This window comes from Phocoena phocoena, chromosome 19 (genome assembly GCF_963924675.1).
Source record: "Phocoena phocoena chromosome 19, mPhoPho1.1, whole genome shotgun sequence".
Classification (NCBI taxonomy): Eukaryota; Metazoa; Chordata; class Mammalia; order Artiodactyla; family Phocoenidae; genus Phocoena; species Phocoena phocoena.
Genome location: NC_089237.1, coordinates 57,983,042 through 58,007,414, shown reverse-complemented (window position 1 = coordinate 58,007,414; position 24,373 = coordinate 57,983,042). Strand labels below are relative to the sequence as shown.

The 24,373-nt window shown below is 37.8% G+C and overlaps 1 protein-coding gene across 1 annotated transcript in view; it reads right to left on the bottom strand.

Moving 5' to 3' along the window:
- AKAP10 (A-kinase anchoring protein 10) overlaps nucleotides 1–24,373 on the bottom strand; it is a 54,110-nt gene that overhangs the window by 8,606 nt on the left and 21,131 nt on the right. The window contains exons 5-12 of the mRNA XM_065897124.1: nucleotides 20,021–20,119; nucleotides 15,768–15,852; nucleotides 14,835–14,958; nucleotides 13,580–13,716; nucleotides 11,198–11,342; nucleotides 9,072–9,245; nucleotides 3,897–4,006; nucleotides 976–1,058 (exon numbers count right to left, since the gene is read on the bottom strand). Coding sequence (XP_065753196.1) covers nucleotides 976–1,058; nucleotides 3,897–4,006; nucleotides 9,072–9,245; nucleotides 11,198–11,342; nucleotides 13,580–13,716; nucleotides 14,835–14,958; nucleotides 15,768–15,852; nucleotides 20,021–20,119 — 957 coding nt within the window. The remainder of the gene's footprint in view (nucleotides 1–975; nucleotides 1,059–3,896; nucleotides 4,007–9,071; nucleotides 9,246–11,197; nucleotides 11,343–13,579; nucleotides 13,717–14,834; nucleotides 14,959–15,767; nucleotides 15,853–20,020; nucleotides 20,120–24,373) is intronic.

Sequence of the window (24,373 nt, the reverse complement as noted above, 5' to 3'; positions counted from 1 at the left end):
ACCTGCGCTCTAGAGCCCATGAGCCACTACTACTGAAGCCCACGTGCCATAACTACTGAAGCCTGTGCGCCTAGAGCCCATGCTCCACAACAAGAGAAGCCACCACAATGAGAAGTCCGCGCACCACAACAAAGAGTAGCCCCCGCTAGCTGCAACTAGAGAAAGCCCGCGTGGCAACCAAGACCCAACACAGCCAAAAATAAACAAACAAAATCTAAAGTTAGTAACTATTAAAAAAAAATGTGGTGCAAATCATTACCTAAACAATTCGTGTATTAAAAAATAAGATAAACAGAATAGAAATGCAGTTCAATTCAATAGGAAGACTGCCAATAGCTCTTAATTTTAAACACACTTATCAAAATGGAACATTTTCTTCTAACAAAAGTTAGGATCTTTTACTCAAGATAATACTGTCAATCCAATCACACTGAAAATATTCTAGATATTATCGAATGGACCCACAGTGGTTTCCTAAATCTTCCTGTGTAAACCAACTGTTTGGAAGCTGAGCTCAGTCACAAAGAGTATGTCTGTGTTTAACTCTTGGAATTAACCAAGCACTCTTTTGCTGATAAACAAAGGATTTCAATTTCAACCTATTAATATTTTCCACATATATTTCATAGTAACTTTCAGCAATTTAGAGGAGATTTAGTAAAATAAAGGGTATCAAGATAAGCCTCAAGTCCAACCTGGATTGGGTATTTTGCCTTTAAATCAAAGGTGAAGAGTATCTTTTCATGTAGATGCACCTTCTGTAACAGTAAAGCAAGTTCAGTAACTTCTGATTCAGAGAGAGACTGTACTGAGACCTGATTACACGAAGCCCTTGCACTCGCTCGTGACTATAAACACAAGGTCAAGAGATGGCAGTTATTTGGCAAAATAGTTTAACTCTTCAACGATCCTTTACTTACAGTCAGTAACTAATGTGAGTAAAGGCTTGATACAATGTATAAAAACACCACAAACCTTTCGATTTCTTTACATCAGGTTCAGGCTCAGATTCTCGGATGAACTGCCCCAAGTCACTAACTCTTCCAAATGTCATCTTCCTAAATAAGTATGAAAAGAACATACTTTCTAAAAATCAATTTAAAATTAAAAAAAAAATTTTTTAAGCATCTTTTCTAGATCTAGAAAGCTAGAAATACAATTTATATCTACCCCATGTTATTCTAAGTGGGGCTAATTTCAAAAAGAACTGTCCCCACAGAAAGCAATCTTTAATTCAATGCAATTCCATTCAAAATCCTCAAAAAGTTTATGAAACATGAGTTAACAGATAATTCACAGTTCTAAAATTCATACAGAAAAGGCACAAGCATAGCCAAGATAATTTCGTAAAAGAAACAAAAAGGTAAGACTTGTCCTAACAAGATAAAAATATAATTATATACATTATAAAGCTATAGTAATAGAAAGCAAAGTTAAAAGGCAAAAAATACAGTGAGAGGTCTTATTTTTAATAGATGCAGTAACTGAGAATTAATAACCATAAACATACAGAATTCCAACAAACCACCAAGAAATTACCCAACAGAAAAATGTGAAAAAGAGATGATAGTCAATTCACAGAAGAAAAACCTGAACAACCAACAAACATGACAAGAGAAGCTCAATCTCATAAGCAACCAACCAAGATTGGTAAAACATTTAAAGTCTGATATTATTTATTGTTGACAAGGATGTGGGGAAAATTAGTAACTTTATTAATGATTGGTAAGAATGTAAAATGTACAGATCCTTTTAAAGGTAAACTGTAAACTGGTTAAGGGCTATGAAAATTTTAAATCTGCTTCTTGGTACAAGGAAATATAAAAGGAAGTCTTTGCTATACTGTGTATCACAGTAAAATTGCAAGCCATTTAAATAATCCATTAATACCAAAATAGCCAAATAGTAACATACCACATTATGGAAGATTTTGCCACAGTTATGAGCTATAATTAATATTATTTATGGAATACTACAACATAGTTAAAAATGAGGTAAATATGTACAGACTAACACAGAAAAATCTCCAAACTCACTATGAGTGAAAGCACAAGATACAGCATAGAGTATAACACCAATTACATAAAAATAAGCAAACAAAAATATACACAATAACCTAACAGTGACTATCCTGAGAAGGAAGGTGGGGAAATAAGCATTGGTGTGTAATCAAAGGGCACATTAGCCTTATCTGTAAATTTAATTTTTATAAGAAGAGATTAATATATTTGTAATTAAAAGTTAAAAGAAGAAAAAAGAATCCTATGATGCCTATATATTACTTCATTTCCGGCAAAGTGCATCTTATTTTAGAGACAGCCGTCCTAATAAGTCATCAATGAATATATGGGTGCCAATATATCAACTGATACAAATTTGTTTGCCTTTAGAAAAATTTCAGGAAGATGCTAAAACCATAAAACTAAAACAAACACTGAAAACTATCTCTAAAGATGGAGAAAAATAATTATTTCTCTATTTATGACCCATTTTATAATTTTAAAAATATGTATATTACACACTATATATATATTTTACAAATTTAAATTTTATAAATTAAAATATATTTATTTTACGCACACAAAAAACTATAGAAGTAAAACATCTTGCAATTGATAGACTTTCTTAAGTCAGGTTTGAAATAAATGAACCAACCATTCCTTAAGAATAAATATCATCTTTGGGAATGAACTCATTTAGGCTTACTGTCCGCCATTTCCTAAAATAAGAAATAAAGATTACTACAACACCGATACAGCCGAAGACAATGTGGTCAACATAACCTTCTATTTACTTCAAAGTATTTTTCAGACTTCTTGGTCTCCCAAATATCAATTTACTTTCTGGTAAAAGCAATTAAACATGTTGAAATCCCTTTTTTATGGTACTGCCAGGACTGGGGTGCGGTAATCATGCCTTTACACAGGTTTCTGTGTTTTCAAGCCATCTTTAGGGAAGAGGAAGTGATTTTACGATTTGATCTGTGGGAAGGATCAAGAAGTGCTGTAACACAGGAATCACTGTCTTTCTGTTACAGGAAAAAATAAACAACCAAGTTAATTCTTAAATACAAAGGAATCATTTTATTCCATTTTTCCAAGTATAGTTGGTTCTCCGTATCTGCAGGTTCCACATCCACAGACTCAACCAACTGCCGACTGAAAACTTTAGGGAAAAAAAGCCAGAAAGTTCCAAAAAGCAAAACTTGAATTTGCTGTGCATTCCAACCATTTACATAGCATTTACATTGTACTTACAACTATCTACATAGCACTGACATTTTATTAGGTATTATAAGTAATCCAGAGATGATTTATACAGGCTTAAAATACTAGGCCACTTCCTATAAGGAACCTGAGTATCCTCAGATTTTGGTATCCGAGGGGGTCCTGGAATCAATCCCCTGCAGTTACTGAGGGATAACAGTAATAGTTATACAGTCCATGATGAATGATATCGGCATCTTTGTAGTTTAGTTTTGGTTTTAAGACAGACTTTGAAATAGCTAACATACGAATCCAATGAAATGTGGAAGAGATAGCCTAAAACACACTATGTAAACGTGACACTCATCAGAGTTGTATATGGTGGTAGAATAATGATGTCAATGATATTTACCGAGTGTTCACTGACATCCGGCAATGTTTTAAATGCTTTTCACGTATTATCTCATTTAATCCCACCAGCCCAAGGAAGCAGGAATATTATCCTCATTTTACAGATGAAAAACCTGAGACACAAAGAGGTTAGGTAGCTTGCCATAAGCGGCTGAGCCAAGACTGAAACCCAGGAAGTCACTCCTGAGCCTTCACCCTTAACCATGCTCTAGTGCATTGCAGGTATATTCAACAGAGTAGAAAACAATTTTTAAATTAAAAAATAAAAAAGATGCTCACCCTGCATACGTCCGTTGATACAAAGATTCTGGATCCAGACTTGCAGCATCCACAATTATCGCTTCATCAAAATTTTTCAGAATTTTAACACTGGCTTTTTTCACACTAGACTACAACAGAAATTGTGAAATTAGTAGTATGTTATTCAGGAGTCAAATCAGTCCTGGGTTTGGAATAACAGATTCATACAAAATCTTCAGTGTTTGAAACACATGCACTTTTCACTCAACCCTGTCACTAATGAGATGTTTAACAGCAATGATTCTGAAATGTCATCTTGAACATAACTACAGGAGGGAAGCACAATACTAAAGCGTACGACACATGTGTCTACGTGGCAAATGTATTTTCCTTAATGACTGAAGTTCCAACAAACGTGCTTATGTTCCCAAACGTGCAAAACTCCCATTCTTCCAAGCATATGTATCTTGCCTAATAAATGTAAAGCCCAACTTTTACAGGATAAACATGAATGCTTTTGATTCTCAGTGTGGCCGTGTGACAGAAGAGAAGATAAAGGAAACTTTCTAAAATGACCAGCATTCTATCTCCTACTCCTCATGCCCACAAAAATAAAAAGCAAGTCATAATTGGTACTTCTGTGAAATACGGAGGCATGGGTTGACCCAGAAATTCCACTTCTAAAAATTCAATTATAGACAGACTCACACTTAGGCAAAATGACTTATACACAGGAATACTTATTGCAGCATTATTTCAAGTAACAAAAGACAGGAACACATTTAACATCCATGACTAAAGCATAGGTTAAATTAAAAAAATAATTGAACAGACACTTATAGAACACTCTACAGTAGGGGTAAAAAGGGCTCTCTTTACATGCTGAGAAGGGCACATAATTAAAAAGAGAGGCACCAGAATAAAAGAACAGAGAAATACTTCCATGAGGCCACTGAGGTAAGATACCAAAATGAGATATCACTAGTAAAGAAAACTACAGACCACTGTCTCTTAGGAGTACAGATGCAAAATCCTCAACAAAATACTAGCAACATATAAAAATAATTATATACCACAACTAAGTGGAATTTATCCCAAGAATGCAAGGTTGGTTTAACATCTGATAATTAATTAATGTAATATATCATAACAACAGAGTAAATCCCCAAAACCCACATAATCCCTTCAATTGATACAGAAAGAGCATTTGATAAAATCCAACAGCCTTTCATGATAAAAAACATTCAACAAATTAGGAATAGTAGGGAACTTCCTCAGCTTGATAAAGAGCATTTATAAAAATCCCACACATCACAATAAATGATGAAAAACTGAAAGCTTTCTCTTAGAAATCAGGAAAAAGACAAAGATGCTCACTTTCACCACTTCTATACTGCAAGTTCTAGCCAGAGCAGTTTAGCCAAGAAAAGGAAATAAAAGGCATCTAAAGTTGATAAGAAAGAAAACTATTACTATTCGCAGATGACATGATCTTACATATAGAAAATCCTAAAGAATCCACAAGAAAACTATTAGAGCTAACAAATGAATTCAGTAAAGTTGAAGGTACAAGATAAACACACGAAAAGCAGTTACATTTCTATACACTTAGTGAACAATCAGAAAATGAAATTAAGAAAACAATTTCTATTTATAATAGCATTGAAAATAATAAAATACTCGAGGATAAACTGACTCCAGGAGGTGTAAGAATTGTACATTTCAAACTACAAAACACTGCTGAAAGAAATTAAAGATGGCCTAAATAAGTGGAATGATAGTCCATGTTCATGGACTGTAAGACTTAATATTGTTAAGATGGCAATACTCCCTAAAGGAATCTACAGATTCAGTGTAATCCTGACCAAACCGTTAAAGCTGATCCTAAAATTCACATGGAACTACAAGGGACCCAAATAGCCAAAACAATCTTGCAAATGAAAAAAAAGAAAAACAAAGTCAGAGGACACACAGCTCCCGATTTCAAAACAGAGCCTGCAAACCATAGTAATCAAAACAATGTAGCAGGGCTTCCCTGGTGGCGCAGTGGTTGAGAGTCCGCCTGCCGATGCAGGGGACAGGGGTTCGTGCCCCGGTCCGGGAATATCCCACATGCCGTGGAGCGGCTGGGCCCGTGAGCCATGGCCGCTGAGCCTGCGCGTCAGGAGCCTGTGCTCCGCAGCGGGAGAGGCCACAACAGCGAGAGGCCCGTGTACCGCCAAAAAAAAAAAAAAACAAAAAAAACCCAATGTAGTCTAAGTAAAGACACACAGGTGATGGAGTAGAGCTGAGAGTCCAGAAGTAAACCCATCTATCTAAGGTCAAATGATTTTCAACAAGGGTGCCAAGATCATTCAATGGTGAAAGAGTAGTTTCTTCAATAAATAGTGCTGAGACAACCAGATATCCACATGCAAAAGAATAAAGTTGAATCCCACTTCACATAATACATAAAACTAACTCAAAATGGACCAAAGGCCCAAAACTCTTAGAAGAAAACAGGTGGGGGGCTTCCCTGGTGGTGTAGTGGTTGAGAGTCCGCCTGCCGGTGCAGGGGATATGGGTTCATGCCCCGGTCCGGGAAGATCCCACATGCCGCGGAGCGCCTGGGCCCGTGTGCCATGGCCGCTGAGCCTGCGCGTCTGGAGCCTGTGCTCCGCAATGGGAGAGGCCACAACAGTGAGAGGCCCGCGTATGGCAAAAAAACCCAAAACAAACAAACAAAAACAGGTGGGTATGGGGAGTAACTACTTAATGGACACGAGGCTTCCCTGTGGGATGATGAAACACTGTGGTGATGACTACACAATACTGTGAATATACTAACGTCACAGAATTGTGTACTTTATAATGCTTAAATTTATGTTAAATGAATTTTACCTCAATTAAAAAAAATTGTATTTCTAAACACGATGAACAAGTTGAATGTGAGATTGGGAAAACAATTACATCTATAATAGCATCAAAAAGAATAAAACATTTAGAAATAAATTTAAGAAAAGAAATACTGAATTATACTTGAAAACTGCAAAGTATTGTTAAGATGGCAATCCTCACCAAATTGATCTGTGGAGTCAAAGTACTCCCTCCCTATCAGAATCCTAACTAGCTTTGTCCTAGAAATTGACAAGCTGACCCTAAAATTCACATGGAATTGCAAGGGACCTCACACAGTCAAAACAATCTTGAAAAAGAACTAAGTTGGAGGACTCTCACTTCCTGATTTCAAAACTTATTACAAAGCAACAGTTACCAAGACTGGGTTAAACAGATATCATTCGACCCAGCAATCCTACTCCTAGGTATATACCCAAGAGGAATGAAAACCCATATCCACACAAAAATTATACAGTAGCATTGTTCGTAACGGCCAAAAGGTGGAAACAACCCAAATGTTGACGAGCTGATGGATGAACAAAGTGTGGTGTGTCTGTACAGTGGAATATCATTTGGCCATAAGGATGAACAAAATTCTAATACATGCTAAAAACACAGATGAACCTTGAAAACATGCTAAGCGAAAGAAGCTAGTCATAAGGATCACATATCGTATGGTTCCACTTATATGAAGTGTCTGGAATAGGCAATCTATAGAGACATAAAGTTAAAGTAGATTAGCAGTAGCCTAGGGCTGGAGGACAGAGGATTAGGAGGGTGATAGTGAAAGGATACAGGGTTTCTTTCTTGGGTGAAAAAATGTTCTAAAATTGATTGTGGTGAGAGTTTAGCAACTCTATAAACATACTAAAAAACCACTGAATTATACAGTGTAAATGGATAAATTGTATGGTATGTGAATTATATCTCAATAAGGCTCTACAAAAAAAAAAGAGAGAGAGAAAAGAGGAGGATAGTGACCGGAGGGGGGGGGGGGGGGCGCGAGTTTCTGACCTGCTGATAACGCGGCCTGTGCCTTGATCTGGATGATGGTTACATGGGTTAGGTCTGTTACCGAAATCCTTTGAGCTGTATGCAGTTATGAAATGTAGAGTTCTCTGTATATGTTATTATACTTCAACCAAAAATGTAAACTACATTTTATGGTTAGCACCTAGACCTTTTAAGTACCTAAATAAAAACAAAGCATTCCAGCTTATATCAAAAAACGAAATGGCAACCACATTCAGCAGGTCACCTCCTATGCAACCTCAATAAGAGGAAAAGGTACTGAGGACGGACAGCCTTGTTGACGGCAAGAAAACTGCACTGTTTTAAAACTTAAGAAAATTTATCCAAGGCCCAGGGTCAAAAGTTATTTGCCAATAGTGATGAGAAAATAATTATATTATTAAACTTACGGTGGAAAAAAACTAGACAGAGAATATATTCATGGTTCTGCCACTTACTGTGTGACTTCAATAAAATCAATTAACTTTTTACTACCTCCTTACTCTGTTCTTGGGCATAACCCACTTTGTGTGATTTTGCAGACAGTCAGAGAAGGCCTGATATATGAAAGCACTCCAAAAAAACAAAAAGGTTAAGGAAATGTACAATGGCATTATAGTTCAAAATGAAACCAAAAGCTCTTCAGTGAAATATTAATAAATCTAGGGGTTCACTCAATTATTCTCTAAAAAAGCATTCCAAATTTAGTTACTAAAATTTCCCAAATAATTATACAAACAACTTTTCGGAGGCTATAAATATGTCATGTGATTTGATTATTTAAAGCAAGAGCTGAGTTTCCCTTGTGGAGCAGTGTTTAAGAATCTGCCTGCCAATGCAGGGGACACGGGTTCAAGCCCTGATCTGGGAAGATCCCACATGCCAGAGAGCAACTAGGTCCGTGCGCCACAACTACTGAGCCTGCGCTCTAGAGCCCAAGAGCCACAACTACTGAAGCCCGGGAACCTAGAGCCCCTGCTCTGCAACAAGAGAAGTCAATGAGTAGCCCCTGCTCACTGCAACTAGAGAAAGCCCACGCACAGCAACAAAGACCCAACACAACCATACATACATACATACATAATAAGTAAATAAATAAATGTTTAAAAAAATAAAGCAAGAGCTGCAGTGTCAAGCAGAATAATGGTCTGACATCTTTACAATATGACACACTGTTAATCATCACAAAGACTTTGGTTAGCATATATAGTAAGTAGGCTAATTTTATCTCTCCTTTGTTTTTTCTACCACCTAAAAGCTACAAACGGGATCTGATGCTAAGATCTGAGCGAAACAATCCTGGCGCAGAGGCACAGGGCTCACTACCTGCACAGCAGAGCTGTCGGCCGACCCGGGGTGGGAGTCCTCAGTGGGGCCGGCAGAGCCCAGAGCCGTCAGCAAGACACCTCCTCCCAGGAACTCGTCTCCACGAACCGAATGGATGAGATCATTCAAATATTTATAATAAAGGTTGCTGGACAAAAAGCCAGGCAAAAATACCTGAAGAGAGGATACAATTTATTTTAAAGTTGAAATCAAATACACTAAAACTTTATTTTACAACAAAATTTTACTTTCAATGCTACCAGCTAGCACACGATTTTACTCCTCTTACACTCCAAGTATTATCCCTTTGTACACAGTTTACATTGTAACTAAAACTACAATGTGTACAATTTATAGATTTTTTCCCTCAGAAAACTTGCCATGAAACTACTGAATGGACTTGATTATCTAGACTTCTTAGATACCAGGGAGGGATCTAATTTGAAGCTACATTTTTCTTGTTATAAATATTGAAGTCTTTGTGTATATACTGATTTTCACTTTTGATCTGATTTCCTTAAGATAAATTACCAGGAGTGTGATTACTAAGTTAAATGATATGAACATTTTAGCTTTGATAAATGTGGAGGATGCATCACTAGCATCATCAAGGCATCTGTCTTGACATGGGATTCCCAACACTGGGTTCTGTCTTTTCAAATAGTTGTTAAATAAATGTCTAATGGTACATGGATACTTTTATTTCCATTTAAAAATTATTAATGATGTTAAGTTCCCATCTTTATTATTGGCATTTCCTATTACCAACTTTTCCTTCACAGCATTTAGCACAACTGTAAATATTTATGTCTGTGTTTAATATGTGTTCTCCTTATAGACAGAGCTCCAGGAGGGCAGAAGCTATGTTTCTTTTTTTGTTTACCCCATAACAACAATACCTAGCAGAGAAATACTCAAAGTATTAGGGAACGAAGCATACGTATCTTTTTACCGTGTACCTACTTGATAGTACTCTTAAAAATTAAAATTAGTATAAGTTCCCTAGATACACAGTTAGTAAGAAATATTTTTACATTTTGCTTTTCTCTGTATTTTAACTTTATTACCCAGAAAGTTTACATTCTTTATATGATACATATCTTGAACTTTTCCTTTAAGATCAGAAAATTTTAATTTTAATCATGAAAAAATTATCGACCTTGGACAATAGCTGATAGTCTATCCAGTTTACTACCAGCCTTTTAACGATTTTATTTTATTTTTTTTGCGGTACACGGGCCTCTCACTGTTGTGGCCTCTCCCATTGCGGAGCACAGGCTCCGGACGCGCAGGCTCAGCGGCCATGGCTCACGGGCCCAGCCGCTCCGCGGCATGTGGGATCTTCCCGGACCGGGGCACGAACCCGTGTCCCCTGCATCGGCAGGCGGACTCTCAACCACTGTGCCACCAGGGAAGCCCCGATTTGATTTTTATATGTAACTCCTCCATATTCCTGAAGTTCAGTTTTTCTGTGTGGTATCATGTGGCAGTGCTTACCTAATCCCTTTCCACCTAGATGCACATGACACATATGAGCAAAATAACCTCGTGGGCTTATCCTGGGCTCTTGCAATTCCCAGTAAAATCTGCTTTAGTTCATCAGAAGAACAACTGATTCACAAATTCCAACACTTTATTAGCAGCCGTTAGTGATACTCTGTAAGTGATCATGATGCAGAAAACTAGTGCTCCAACCCTGCTGGGGAGCTCTGGTGAAATATTTGGATCATCCCTAAGCTAACTTTGCTCAATACTAATTATCTAAAAGATGTTATAATAACAGTAATAATAGCAGTTAACATTTTTTAATGCTTACGTTACTAATAAGCACTCTCCACGTCGTACCTCATTTTTATCCTCAAAATAACTCTAAGTATCTGTATTAGCCCCATTTCACAGAGGAGGAACATGGCATTAAAGGACTTCAGTAGCTGCCTGAAGTCACTCAGCCTGTGAAGGTTAAGATTAATACATACCAAGTCAGACTCAAAGCCCCCGCTCTCATCACTGCTGCACTGCTTCAACTTTCCACTGTTCTGTTCTGTTTGCTTTTCCCCATGTTCTATTTTCTGGGTTCCACCAGTTAAAAATTTCTTGTAGTTTAATGCTTTTCAAGTTTTGGTTACCTTCTCCATGGTTGTCCAGGCCTGACGTAACGGAGTGGTGAAACAGTTAGGGAGTGGCCCACCTTCCCTGCAGATGTTGGATTCAATTTCCAGTCGTACAACATCATCGAATCCAAGAGGATGTGTGGCCTGGAGGGAGAAGTACCTATGGCAGAAAGACAGCCAAAGTAAACCCCAACTTCACAGCAATCATAAGCAATTTCTGGCACCTACACCACAGAACCTTCTATGAGGCTCCTGCAGACCTAGGACTATAGAGCTGGGTTGATGACAGCCCTGCTGCAACCTGTATTCCTACCGCCAAATAGATATCTGAGACAACGTGCCCCTCCCTATCTGCCTGCCACCATCTTTGGTTCTTGTTTAAGATTTTCCAGGTCAGGTTACAACTGAGGCAAAGAAACCAATTGCACACGTTTAATGGGCACCTAGTCTCTGTTCAGTGCTTGGGAGAAAGAAACAAATTTAAAACAGGGTAAGGCATGGGCATGTCCCCTGGAAAGAGAACAGAAAAGATCCCTGCACAGGGTACAAAGGAGAACATACCAGCATAACTATGTGGCATACATAACATACATGTAGGAATTCAAAACAAAATAGCATTGAGGGTGAAGTGGATGAATTTGATGTATTTAGGTAGAATAACAGGATTTGCTAATGATTTGGTGTAGAAAGGAAAAGGAGTAATCAATGATAACTCAAATCTTTCTAACTTCATAGGATATAATGCAACTGGTGTTTTGGTAAACTGGTTATAAACTGAATACAAAAAAAGCATTAAAAGCAGAAAAACATATATGTTGTCTTTTGAGCATTCTGTGGCTTCTGACTCCTGTCCATGATACAAATACAGACAGGCTGATGAGGCATGATATTAAAAAGTAAAGATAGAAAAACAAATAAGCAGGAGCTGTTAAAATGACAGTGCCGGGAGGATGTCACACAGTAATCTTCATTTAAAAATGGCTCCCAATTTGAAAATGGGATCCAGTGGGAAAACAGGGTCTCTGCTCTGCATGGCACTGAGCTCCAGGCAGGACCTTACCACTGCCACTCTTCTATTCCAGCAGGAGAAAACTCTTCTTTTATCTCGCTATCAGTATTTTCTTAACAAAAAGTGAGTCTCCCATCATGCAACAACTAAGTTGGCAAATATTCCTCCACGATTTGAATTTTGGGGCAGCCCAGACCTTTTTTGGGGGGCTGTGTTGCACGGCTTGTGGGATCTTAGTTCCCCAACCAGGGATTGAACCCAGGCCCCGGCAGTGAAAGTGCGCAGTCCTAACCACTGGACAACCAGGGAATTCCCTCAAATTTCTAAAGGTAAATGCTTGCTACATTAACATCCATATAACAATGTTTCTTATATAATATATTCCCACAAATATATTGCACAAAAATAAACACTGGACAAACATTAGAATTGCATTCAAGTTCTGCCACTAATTTGCCCTGTGACTTGGAGAAAGTCACTACCCCTGAAAGCCTTAGTTTTCTCATCTGCAAAATGCGAAAATCAAACCAGCTCCCTAATCTGGCTATTCATCAGAATCAGATTCCTGGGTCACACCTCAAAACTGCTGAATCAGAATCTCTTAGAGAAGAGGACTGGAAACCTATTTTTGACAAGCTCCCAGGTGACTCTCATGCCGACAGGAGCACGGACCAGCCCGGTGATGTTCAGGAACCACTGACCTAGATGCTCTCAGCTCTCTCCCAACCCTAATATCCCATGGATTTTTCTCTGCCTCTCAAGTTATCTTCTTAGCAAGTGCTCACAGATACAAATAACACATTTCTTTATAGAACAAGAAAAGTTAGATGAAAGGGGGGGACAGACATAGTTTTCAATTCTGTTCACTAAGATTGTGCTGCCCTCTCATTTTCAGTGAAAACTAATGAATAACTACTCTTCACCAAGCAGTTAATCTGGCTGAGCAGACTTGCACCAGAAAACATGGTATACCCCACACAGACATTTAAGACCCTTTGCAATAGATTCCAGCTAGTTTCATCTTCTCCTGTTCCCTTGACCAAGTGTCAATCACGCAGTTTCTATGGCGCTGCTCGTACCGATGACTGCCAAGAGTGTCCTTCCCCGCTAGCAGAATTCAATCCATTCTTCAGTCGCCAATCAAATCTCCCTTCTGTGAAGCCCTCAGTGGCCTTCACCACCATCGTCTTGCTTGCCACACACAAGCCTCCCCCTGCCCCGCCAGCAACTTATTCTAAGAACCCCCTACTCTGAACACACCAATGAAAAGCAGCTCTCATGCGGCTCCCTGTGAGCTCCCTGGCGGCAGAGACCAAGGTGACTTCTGAAATACGCTTCAAGTACTCAATATTCGCAGAAAGATGGATATGTCTATCACTAAGACTCACTTGTCATATAAAATCATGGCGTCGTTCTGTGCCTCCTGCCCATCATACTGGCCCTTTTTGGCAGCAAGCTGAGACTGGAAGTTGTCTGCTGCCAACCAGAACTGTAGGATATTCACTGCGTCCTCTTTCTCCATGTACTGGGAAGGAAAAACACAAGAGGAAAATCAGGCTATACACAGATTTCTCTTACTATCTCTCGTCTATATCTAAGCCCCAACTATTAAAATATAGGACATAAAGGAAAATAAAAACCCACAAAAGAAACCCCCCCACCCCAAAACAGATCCACTTGTTCAGTTAATGCCAGTCTGCAACTTACAGTTATTTGAGATTGAATAATTTTTAAATATTCTTTTAGGGAGAGAAAAACAAAAAATAAACCTAACAGCAACAACAAAAAGCAACCACTACACAGCTGAATGCAAACTTCAGTGACTGGAGTAACAATTAGAGATGGGTTAGTGGCTCCTCGCTGGCAAACATACAAAAGGTAAACCAACCAAACCAAATCTTTTATACCTGATCATTTCCACCACTCCACGCGGCCATACTAACCTGAACAAATGCTGACTTAAACTTAAGGCAAAGAGAGGGAGTGAAAACACAAATCAGCTGAATAACTGTATCCTTGTCAAGAGGCAGGAGGCAAGTGTGAGTCTAAGTTACTGCTTTGTGAGACCGGGAATCCTCTTATCTCGACTTAATAGTCATTTGCTTTGCAACAAAAGAATTTCATTTGCTGAAGCCTAACAAATCCCATCACTCTACACTGTCTGCCTCACAGAGATGAATATATACTCATTGCTTGTTGCAAATGCTTCAGTCCGATCAAGGGCAATCCTATCAAGTGGCTAAAGTAAAATGAAGACAGTAGGAAAATATTTACTTTTCCTTCTCTCTTCTAAAGTCTGCTCTGCAAACACTTATGCACTGGAATCAAGTATCAAATTTCGTGGTTTTAAAACAGCTCTAAATAACTAAAAATCTGCATTCTCTTATAAGCAGTTTAATTAGGTTTTTCAAAATTAGAGTTACTTTACTTTGAATTTTCATGTTCTCTTTAGTCTGACTAATGCCATTCAAGTACTCTTGCCATTAGATACAACTTAAAACAGTAATCACAGTACTTAAATCCACCTGATCAGTTTGGAAATGGTTTGTGTCTTCTACGTTATTTCCTATAGACAGGGCCCAGCACGTACAGCTCAGAGGCTGGAATGCTCTAACAGAGTGTGAAAGGAAATGCAGACTTTACCTCAGAGAAATAAAAGAGGGCTGACTCACAGAAGAGAATGTCAGCCAGGTAAACAGTTCCACTGGTCAGCACTTCAATCTGGTATTTACAGAAATGGTGACTTCGCAGAAACTCACTAAAGTGCCTGCACGTGGACGAAAAGGTAAAGTTTGAGGGACCGACCAAAGAAAGGGCTCATCTGGGAAGAACACACTCTTTCCCCACTGTGCTACTGCATCTTAACGGCCTAGGTCAACGTGACCTCCCTTCCCATGGCGCCTTCCTGATTCCTCTCCCTGTAAGTAATCTCTCCCACCTCGTAATGACGTGCAGCTCTCCTCTGATAGCTAACTCACGCTACCTCATATTACAGTAAGCAAAGAACATGCCCTATTTCTCTTATTAGGCTGTAATTTCCTTCAAAGCAGGCACTACATCCAAACTGGGCATAGCACCCTTTTCATAAATGTTAAATGAAAAAGAATGAATATGGAGATTGTTTTTGAGGGCATGCAGCAATAATTAATCTAAGAAAACTTTGGAGGCAGTTTCAACAAATCTATGTGGATTTAGTAATATGGCATCCATTAAGCTTAAAGCATGCACTAACAAATCAGGATATCCACCTGAAGACATGCATTGTTTAAATAGATAAACCAATTACTATATCACACTACAGTCACAATCACCCCTAAGGACTTTGGAATTAAAAATAAATTCTTTTAACTTAGGAAATGCTAACATTAAAAATAAAAATCTGTTTTATTTTTAATAGAACTCACATAATTTATATTTAAAAGAAACCATTACCCAAGATAGTCTTAGGAAATGTCTATAAGATCCTGTAAACATTCAAAATATTTAAATCCTCAAAGATAGTTTGGTTTTAGTTATTCCTGAGGCTGAACCCAAACTACCCAGAATGCACAACGTGGAAATATGAAATCGACGTACTCGTGCTCCATTGCACTGAAGACTATGGTCTGTGCTGAGACAAAACAGTTGGGATCCACCTGCCCATCTTCTCCACAAATCTTTGCTGTAAAAGAAATGGTAAATAATTTCCCTCTAAATCCAAACTATACACATTTGTAAATCAAAGTAGGAAGTACCTGTAAAGGCGTAAAGTTGAGCAGGTTTTAAATGGAATTAAGAGAAAATACAGGTGAACAGCTGATTTTGAGGTAGGGAAGGTCTTTCTAAGCATAAATGCAAAAGCACAAATCAAGAGTCAACAATATAAAATTAACTTCTAAACCTTAAAACACCCCAAAACAAAACAAAAGGGTAAACTGGGGGAAAAAATTTGCAGCATATATGACAGTTTACGAATGACAGATTGTTTTCATTCATGTATCAAGAGCTCTTACAAACTAACAAGAAAGTCTTGAAAGAAAAATGGACACGAAGAAAAATTCACTAAAGAACAAATATAAAACGGCCAATATAAAAAGATATGTGTGCTCACTAGTAACCAAGTAAATATAATTATAGATTAGAAGGAGGCGGCACACCACCTTCTGTCTAGTAGCTTGGCACAAAATTGTTTTAACAATCCATAAGCTTAATTGTTTAATGATACATATGCTTGGGCAAGGGCATGGGAAAACTGACACTTGTGTTAGTGGGCATATAAATGGGTGTATCTTTTTATGGGGGGCAATCTGGCAGTTTATAGCATAAGCTTTAAAAATGAACATACCCTTGCGATCAGCAATTCTATCTCTAGGGTTGTAACCTAAGGAACTACGGATTTGTGAAAGAATTATCTGTTTATCAAAATGTTATTTGGTAGAAATTTTAAAACATAAAATGGGCTAAAATTAGGAACTGCCTAAATAAACTGCAACAAATCAATAAGCTGTTTACTAGCTAGCTCTTAAACATGACTGGAAAAACCCCACCACGATGGCTGGTTTCACTTCAAGTTCAGGACCTTAGTGGGACCTTCATGAAACCCAAGGATCGTGCTACAGTTACCTGGTCCATTACAGCACACCTCCTCTCTCTGTAGACGTCTTAGCGCCTCTTTCTCTACCCTCTTTGCTGATGACTTGGAAAACAAGCAATCAGAAAACAAATTCCATCCACTCCCACCACCTCTACCAACTTGCCGCATCACTGACTCTGCAATCTCTCCTGCTACTACAGATGAACTGTCCTCGCTCCTATCTGGAAAACTCTAGGAGTACCGGGTCCCATCCTCTCTTACCTCCTCAAGGCACCTCTTCTACAGCAACTGCCCCCTCTCCCTACTGTATCAACTTCCTCCTACTGCCGCATTCTCACCAGCTATGAACTGTTTGTATGTTATACATATATATGTGTTTGTATACTGTCATACACCTTACATGCTGTGACACGTCACCTTAAAAACAAAACCCCAAACCACTGTCCCTTGACTAACACCCCCTGCCAGCTCACCTTTGAGTAAAATGCCTCGAACAGTTGCCACACTTGCTGTCTCCGCTCCTCCTATTTGCTTTTAAGATGCCTCCAGTTAAGTTTTGTCCCTAATGGTCCACTGTAATTAAGATGCCCACCACTGCCAAGTCCATCCCATTCCTGGTATTCACCTTACTTAACCTATCAGCGCAAATTGCCATCTTTGATCACTCCCTTCCTCCCAGAATGAGTTTTTCACTTGGCTTCCAGAAAAAACTGCTCTCCTGATACACAGCTGATGCAGGAAGGCCTCCACTACTGGCTGTTTCTTCCAGATGTTAGACCCGCCACAGCACCCAGTCCTCAGACCTCGCGTCCTCACTCACCACATTCCTCCCAGGGATGTTACTCAGTTTCATGGCTCTAAACCCAACCATAGGCTGATCACTTCCAAACATACATCTCCAACCTGGACCTCTCTCACGAGCTCCTAACGTTAACATCCAACTGCCTACTTGGTGCTCAGCATTTGGATGTCTGAAACCCAAACTCCCGATGTTCTCCGTCAGCCATTACTCCTGCATCTTCTTCACCTTACAAATACTCCCCCAGGTATGCAGGTTTTAAAAAAATGAAGTCAGGGCTTCCCTGGTGGGGCAGTGGTTGAGAATCCCCCTGCCAATGCAGGGGACACAGGTTAGAGCCCTGGTCCGGGAAGATCCCAAATGCCACGGAGCAACTAAGCCTGTGCGCCACAACTACTGAGCCTGCGCTCTAGAGCCCATGCTCTACAAGAGAAGCCACCACAGTGAGAAGCCCACGCACCACAACCAAGAGTAGCCCCTGCTAGATGCAACTAGAGAGCTGGCGCGCAGCGACGAAGACCCAACGCAGCAATCAACCAATCAATCAATAAAAATAAAACTTCTAAAAAATATATTGTTAAAAAAAAAATGAAGTCATGCTTGATTCCTTTTTTCCTCTCACACCACTCACTTCCAAACCATCAGCACATTCTGTCAACTGTACCTCCACAATATTTTAAAAATTCCACCACTTCAAGGATTTGTGGAAGATGGAACAAGCAGTGGAAGCACAGTTTTGAGGTCAATCTAATTCCCCACATAAAAACAAACAAATTAAATAGCAACACCCAAAACCCAGAGATAACATCTACAACAAAACCAGGCAGGTGGGATACACAATAAAAGCTTAAGTGGAGGCTTCTTCAAACTATAACTTACTTGAAGTACAGCTATATTAAAATATTCCAGCTGGAAGAGGAGACAAATAATTAGGGCAGGATTCAAAAGAATGAGGCCCAAAGAGCAAAAGTGAGTGAGTGGTCTAAAGACATACACACTGGAATGGAAACTTCTTGATCATTAAATGTTATCAACTTGATCCTTCAGATTTTTCCCCTCATGGGATTACATCGTTAATTTGATAAAGTTTAAAGAAAGGAAAATTAGAACTGCAGTGACACTTCATTTTAAAATGTCTGACTCAAAACTCTCTCCTTTTCTCACCTACCCCAGACAGTTTAGTTATCAATTGGTACAAACACCCAGTGGAATTACTAGCCAACCAATTCCTCAAATAGCCAAATGCTAATCTGTTCGGACACCTAACAATTATTATTAGGCACAATTGGTCTAGGAAAGTATAAAAGATGGTAGCAACAAATTTTCAGATAGAAATAGAGGAACTACATAGAAAAACCAAAATCCCATGACAACATCTACAACAAAACTGGGTGAAAACTCCAAAATACAAGCAGACGGGGACAGCCACCAACAGCCACAAGACCCATGTGTCACAGGCGTCTGCGAGGGAGAAGAAAAAGGAAACAATGGGGGCAGCACCCGGCAGCCTGTGGCAGAGAGCAGGTGTGCCCTGGAAGTATGCGGCCAGTTCAAGAGGCTCAGCTGAGACCGGGAGGGGCTCTGCTGTCCCCAATGACGAGGAGAGACCGAAAGAGGCCCAGGCTGGGTCGACTCTGCTAGGAGCAGAATAATAGGCTTTCGTTCAGAAATCAAAAACACTTAATTTTTGTATTAAAAACTCAAAACTTAGTGCTAGGACTTGATGAGAGTATAATAAATATCTGTTCAATGAATAAATCAACCACTTGTATCTGTGATTACAGGTGTACCTGAAGTCCTTCTGATACAACATAGTCAAAACTTTCAAACATTTTTATTATGACCTACAGAAAAATATATTTATGTGACTCAGTATATATATGTACATATGATGGAAACAATGTTCTGAAGTGGTGTGTATTTGCCCTTATTACTGTGAAGCACTTTGATTTTTCCAGTCTAGTCTTTTTTGGCAGGGGGGTGAGGACCTATGAGGAGACTGGTCCTAATCCAGAGTTTGAAAAACACTGCCGAATAGCATACTAGTTACCATGTAGGGGTCTGGTTTCAAGTCCTAACTGCCGTGTCTGAGCTGTCACCTTGGGCAAATTACTTACCTTCTCTGTGCTTCCTCACTTATAAAATAATAACTGTATTTATGCTGCAAAGTTCTTTAGAAGATTGAATGAGTTTGTCAATGGGAAATGCTTAGAATATTGTCTGGAACACAGCAAGTACTCAGTAAACATGTGCTACTATTATTCAAGTCAAAAATCTCATAATTTGGGTCCAACAAGTAAGAGGGAAACTTTTGAAGTGAGCTACAATCAGATATAATAAAGTAGCCTGAAAACAGACAAGGAAGGTATATGTTGAATTACATGTTCATGAAAAATTCTCTTAATAATAACCAAATTTTTTTTTTTTTTTGGTGCCATAGCTTCAAGCACTGCTTACCTACGATGTCATTTCTCATTGCTTCTGTAATTGGTATTGGTTTAGCAGCATCTGGAGATATATATTTGGTAAAAGTAGTTACTGCATCCTGTTCTATACCTGCAAGGTAAGAAGGGGACAACTTCAAAAATCAAAAAGCAACTTGGACCAGTAACGGACCATATTCATGAATAGCAAGGTTTGTTTGCCGTGCGCCCAGGCACACACACACAAACATATCTTTTATTACAAATAAATATCTTTGTAAATATACTTAGGACAAAACAGCCTCCACGGTAACGTTGCTTCTGCACTGCTTGGTTCTTGGAGCAGAGGAGATACATGTGACCCCGCGGCCCTCCTCACCTCAGCTCACAAGCTGATGAGTAACCGCAATCACTGTACACGTCCTCTTTCCATCTCTCCTCTCCAAAGTCCTGACCTGAAGGACTTACATAGCGGGAGCTCAACGATCATTTTTAAATCTACATTTTACATATTCTACCAAATTTCATATTCATGAACACATTCATTTGACCTTCAACAACCCTGGAACGTTAAAACAGTGAATATCAAATTTCCTAGTCTTGGGACTTTGAAATCTTAAAAATTACTGAGGACCCTAAAGAGCTTTTGTTTATGTGAGTTTTATCTATAGATAGTAAGGTATTAAAAATTAAAATGAGAAAAAATTATTGTTTAAATTAACAATATTAAATCTGTTAAAAGTTAACATAAATACTATTTTTTACAGAAAATAACTGTTTCCCAAACTGAAAAAAATTAATGAGAAGAGGGCATCAATTTACATTTTTGCATCTCTATTCCTCTTGATAACAAACTGTTAGATTCTCAAATCTGTTTTGGCATTCAATCTGTTGTGCTTCTTTGTTTTGGTTGAAATATACTGTGCTCTCATGATATGAGAAGAAATGTATGTATGTGTGTGTGTGTGTATATATATAGTATGTGTGTATATATATAGTATGTATGTATGTGTGTGTATATATATAGTATGTAAATGTGTATATATAGTATGTATGTGTAGTATGTGTATATATATATAGTATGTATGTGTGTATATATATAGTATGTATGTATGTGTGTATATATCTAGTATGTATGTGTGTGTATATATAGTATGTGTGTATATATATAGTATGTATGTATGTGTGTATATATATAGTATGTAAATGTGTATATATAGTATGTATGTGTAGTATGTGTATATATATATAGTATGTATGTGTGTATATATATAGTATGTATGTATGTGTGTATATATCTAGTATGTATGTGTGTGTATATATAGTATGTGTGTGTGTATATATATAGTATGTGTGTATATGTGTGTGTATATATATATAGTATGTGTGTGTATATATAGTATATGTGTGTGTATATATAGTATGTGTATACATATAGTATGTGTGTATATATAGTATATATAGTATGTATGTGTATATATATAGTATGTGTGTATATATATAGTAGGTATGTATGTGTGTATATGTATAGTATGTATATGTGTGTATATAGTATGTATGTGTGTGTCTGTGTATATATATATAGTGTGTATATATATAGTATGTATGTGTGTATATATAGTGTGTGTATATATATAGTATGTGTGTATGTGTAGTATGTGTGTGTATATATAGTATGTATGTATGTATATAGTAGGTATGTGTGTGTATATACATAGTATGTGTGTATATATATAGTGTGTGTATATATACAGTATGTGTGTGTATATAGTATGTGTGTATATATATAGCATGTATGTGTGTGTATATATAGTATGTGTGTGTATATATAATGTATGTGTGTGTATGTACATATATGGTATGTGTGTGTATATATATATAGTATGTATGTGAGTATATATATATAGTATGTGTGTGTATATATAGTATGTGTGTGTGTATATATATAGTATGTATGTGTGTGTAGTATGTATGTGTGTATATATATAGTATGTGTGTGTGTGTATATATAATGTATGTGTGTATGTATATATAGTATGTGTGTGTATATATAGTATGTGTGTGTGAGTATATATAGTATGTGTGTGTATATAGTATGTATGTGTGTGTATATATATATAGTATGTATGTGTACATATAGTATATGTGTGTGTATATATAGTATGTGTGTGTATATATATAGTATGTATGTATGTGTGTATAGTATGTATGTGTGTATATATATAGTATGTGTGTATGTGTGTGTATATATATAGTATGTGTGTGTGTATATATAATGTATGTATGTGTGTATATATATATAGTTTGTGTGCGTATATATAATGTATGTGTGTATGTATATATAGTATGTGTGTGTGAGTATATATAGTATGTGTGTGTATATAGTATGTATGTGTGTGTATATATATAGTATGTGTGTGTACATATAGTATATGTGTGTGTATATATAGTATGTGTGTGTATATATATAGTATGTATGTGTGTATAGTATGTATGTGTGTATATATATAGTATGTGTGTATATAGTATGTATGTGTGTATATATATAGTATGTATGTGTGTGTACATGTGTGTATATGTATGTATAGTCTTTGTCCTGGTTCCTGGCACAGAGCTCCTAAAACCCTTGCAATTTCCTGAGTGGCAGGGGCCAACGGAGCATCTTTTGTTATTTATAATAAGCCTCTGATTTCAACCAGGGGAAAAGTTTATGGTAATGAGGTGACTCTTGCAGAGTGGGGCTGGTTGCCAAAGAAGCAAACCACGGAACTTCAGCCCCACTCCCCAACCTCTGGGGAGGGTGGAGGGGTTAGGGACCGTCAAGCTAATCACCAATGGCCTATGATTTACTCAACTGGGCCTACGTGACAGAACCATAAAACCCCTAAATGAAGTGGTTCAGAGAGCTTCTGGGTTGGCAAATGTATCCATGTCCTGGAAGGGTGATGTACCCCAACCCCAGAAACAGAAGCTCCTGCATTTGGGACCCTTCTGGACCTTGACTTATGTACCCCCTTCATGTGGCGGTTCATTTCTATCCTTTATGATATCCTTTATAATAGACTAATAAACATAAAGTGTTTCCCTGAGTTCTCTGAGCTGTTGTCACAAATTATTGAAAGAGGAAGGGGTAGTGGGAACCCCTGATTTATAGCTGGTTGGCCAGAAGTACAGGTGACAACTTGGGACCTGTCACTGGCATCTGAAGTGGGGGGACAGTCTTCTGGACTGAGCCCTTAACCTGGGGGCGTCTGCAATAACTCCGGGTAGTGTCAGAATGAATTAAACTATAGGGTACCCAGTTACTGTCCACAGAGAATTAGAGACTTGCTTAATGTGGGAAACCCACATATTTGGTGTCAGAAGTGTTATGAATAAAGAAATGGTTTTCTTTTATTTATATCAAGAATAGCTGGCCTCAGAGATGTGTAATTGGGAAAAGGAGTATTTTAATAGCTTTCTGAGATAACTGTGGATATATTCTTCTTTGATAATATACCAAAACTTGAAAAGTGGTAGTTTCTTAAAGGTTAATTAGAAGGTGGAATCTGAAACCATATAATGAACTTGTTGTATTCTGTTACATTAATATCTATTGGTCTATCTCCCATGTTTAAAGAGTCTTTTACTCATGATTGATTTTATAACATCATATATTTTCAAATATTGTAGAAAATACTGGTTTGCTGACTTATGAAGATCTTACAAATGTTGATGCATTGCATCATATGGTATAAAAAAAATCATATCATTAATATCACAATGATCTTATCAGAACACTCTATAAAGCTGTTAGAGCACACGGTGGTGAATAGAAGTTTTCCAAATTCTAAGTTTCACTTGTAAAATTAAATTTTACCACTAGGCAACAAATACTCTCAGCTGTTTTCCACGAAATGACACCGCATTTTATGGGGCCAGAATTACACTGATGCCAAAACTAGACAAAAGCAGTATAAGAAGACTACAGACCAATATCCATCTAAACAGATGCAAAAATGCTCAACAAAATATTAGAAAATCAAGTCCAGCAACATATAAAAAGACTAATACACCATAACCAAATGAGGCTTACCCTGGGAATGCAAGCTTATTCAATATTAAAAAAAACAACAACAATGTAATCCATCATATTAACAGACCAGAAAAGGAAAACCACATTGTCATATCAAATGACGCAGGAAAAACATTTGACAAAATTCAACACCATTCATGATTCAAACAGCAACAACTCTCAGTAAACTATTAAGAGAAGGGAACTTCATCAACCTGATAAAGGGTATTTACAAAAACCCACAGCTAACCTCACACTTTATGGTGAAAGACTGAATACTTTCTAAGATCACGAACAAGACAAGAAACTCAAGCAATCTACACAAAAGCTCCT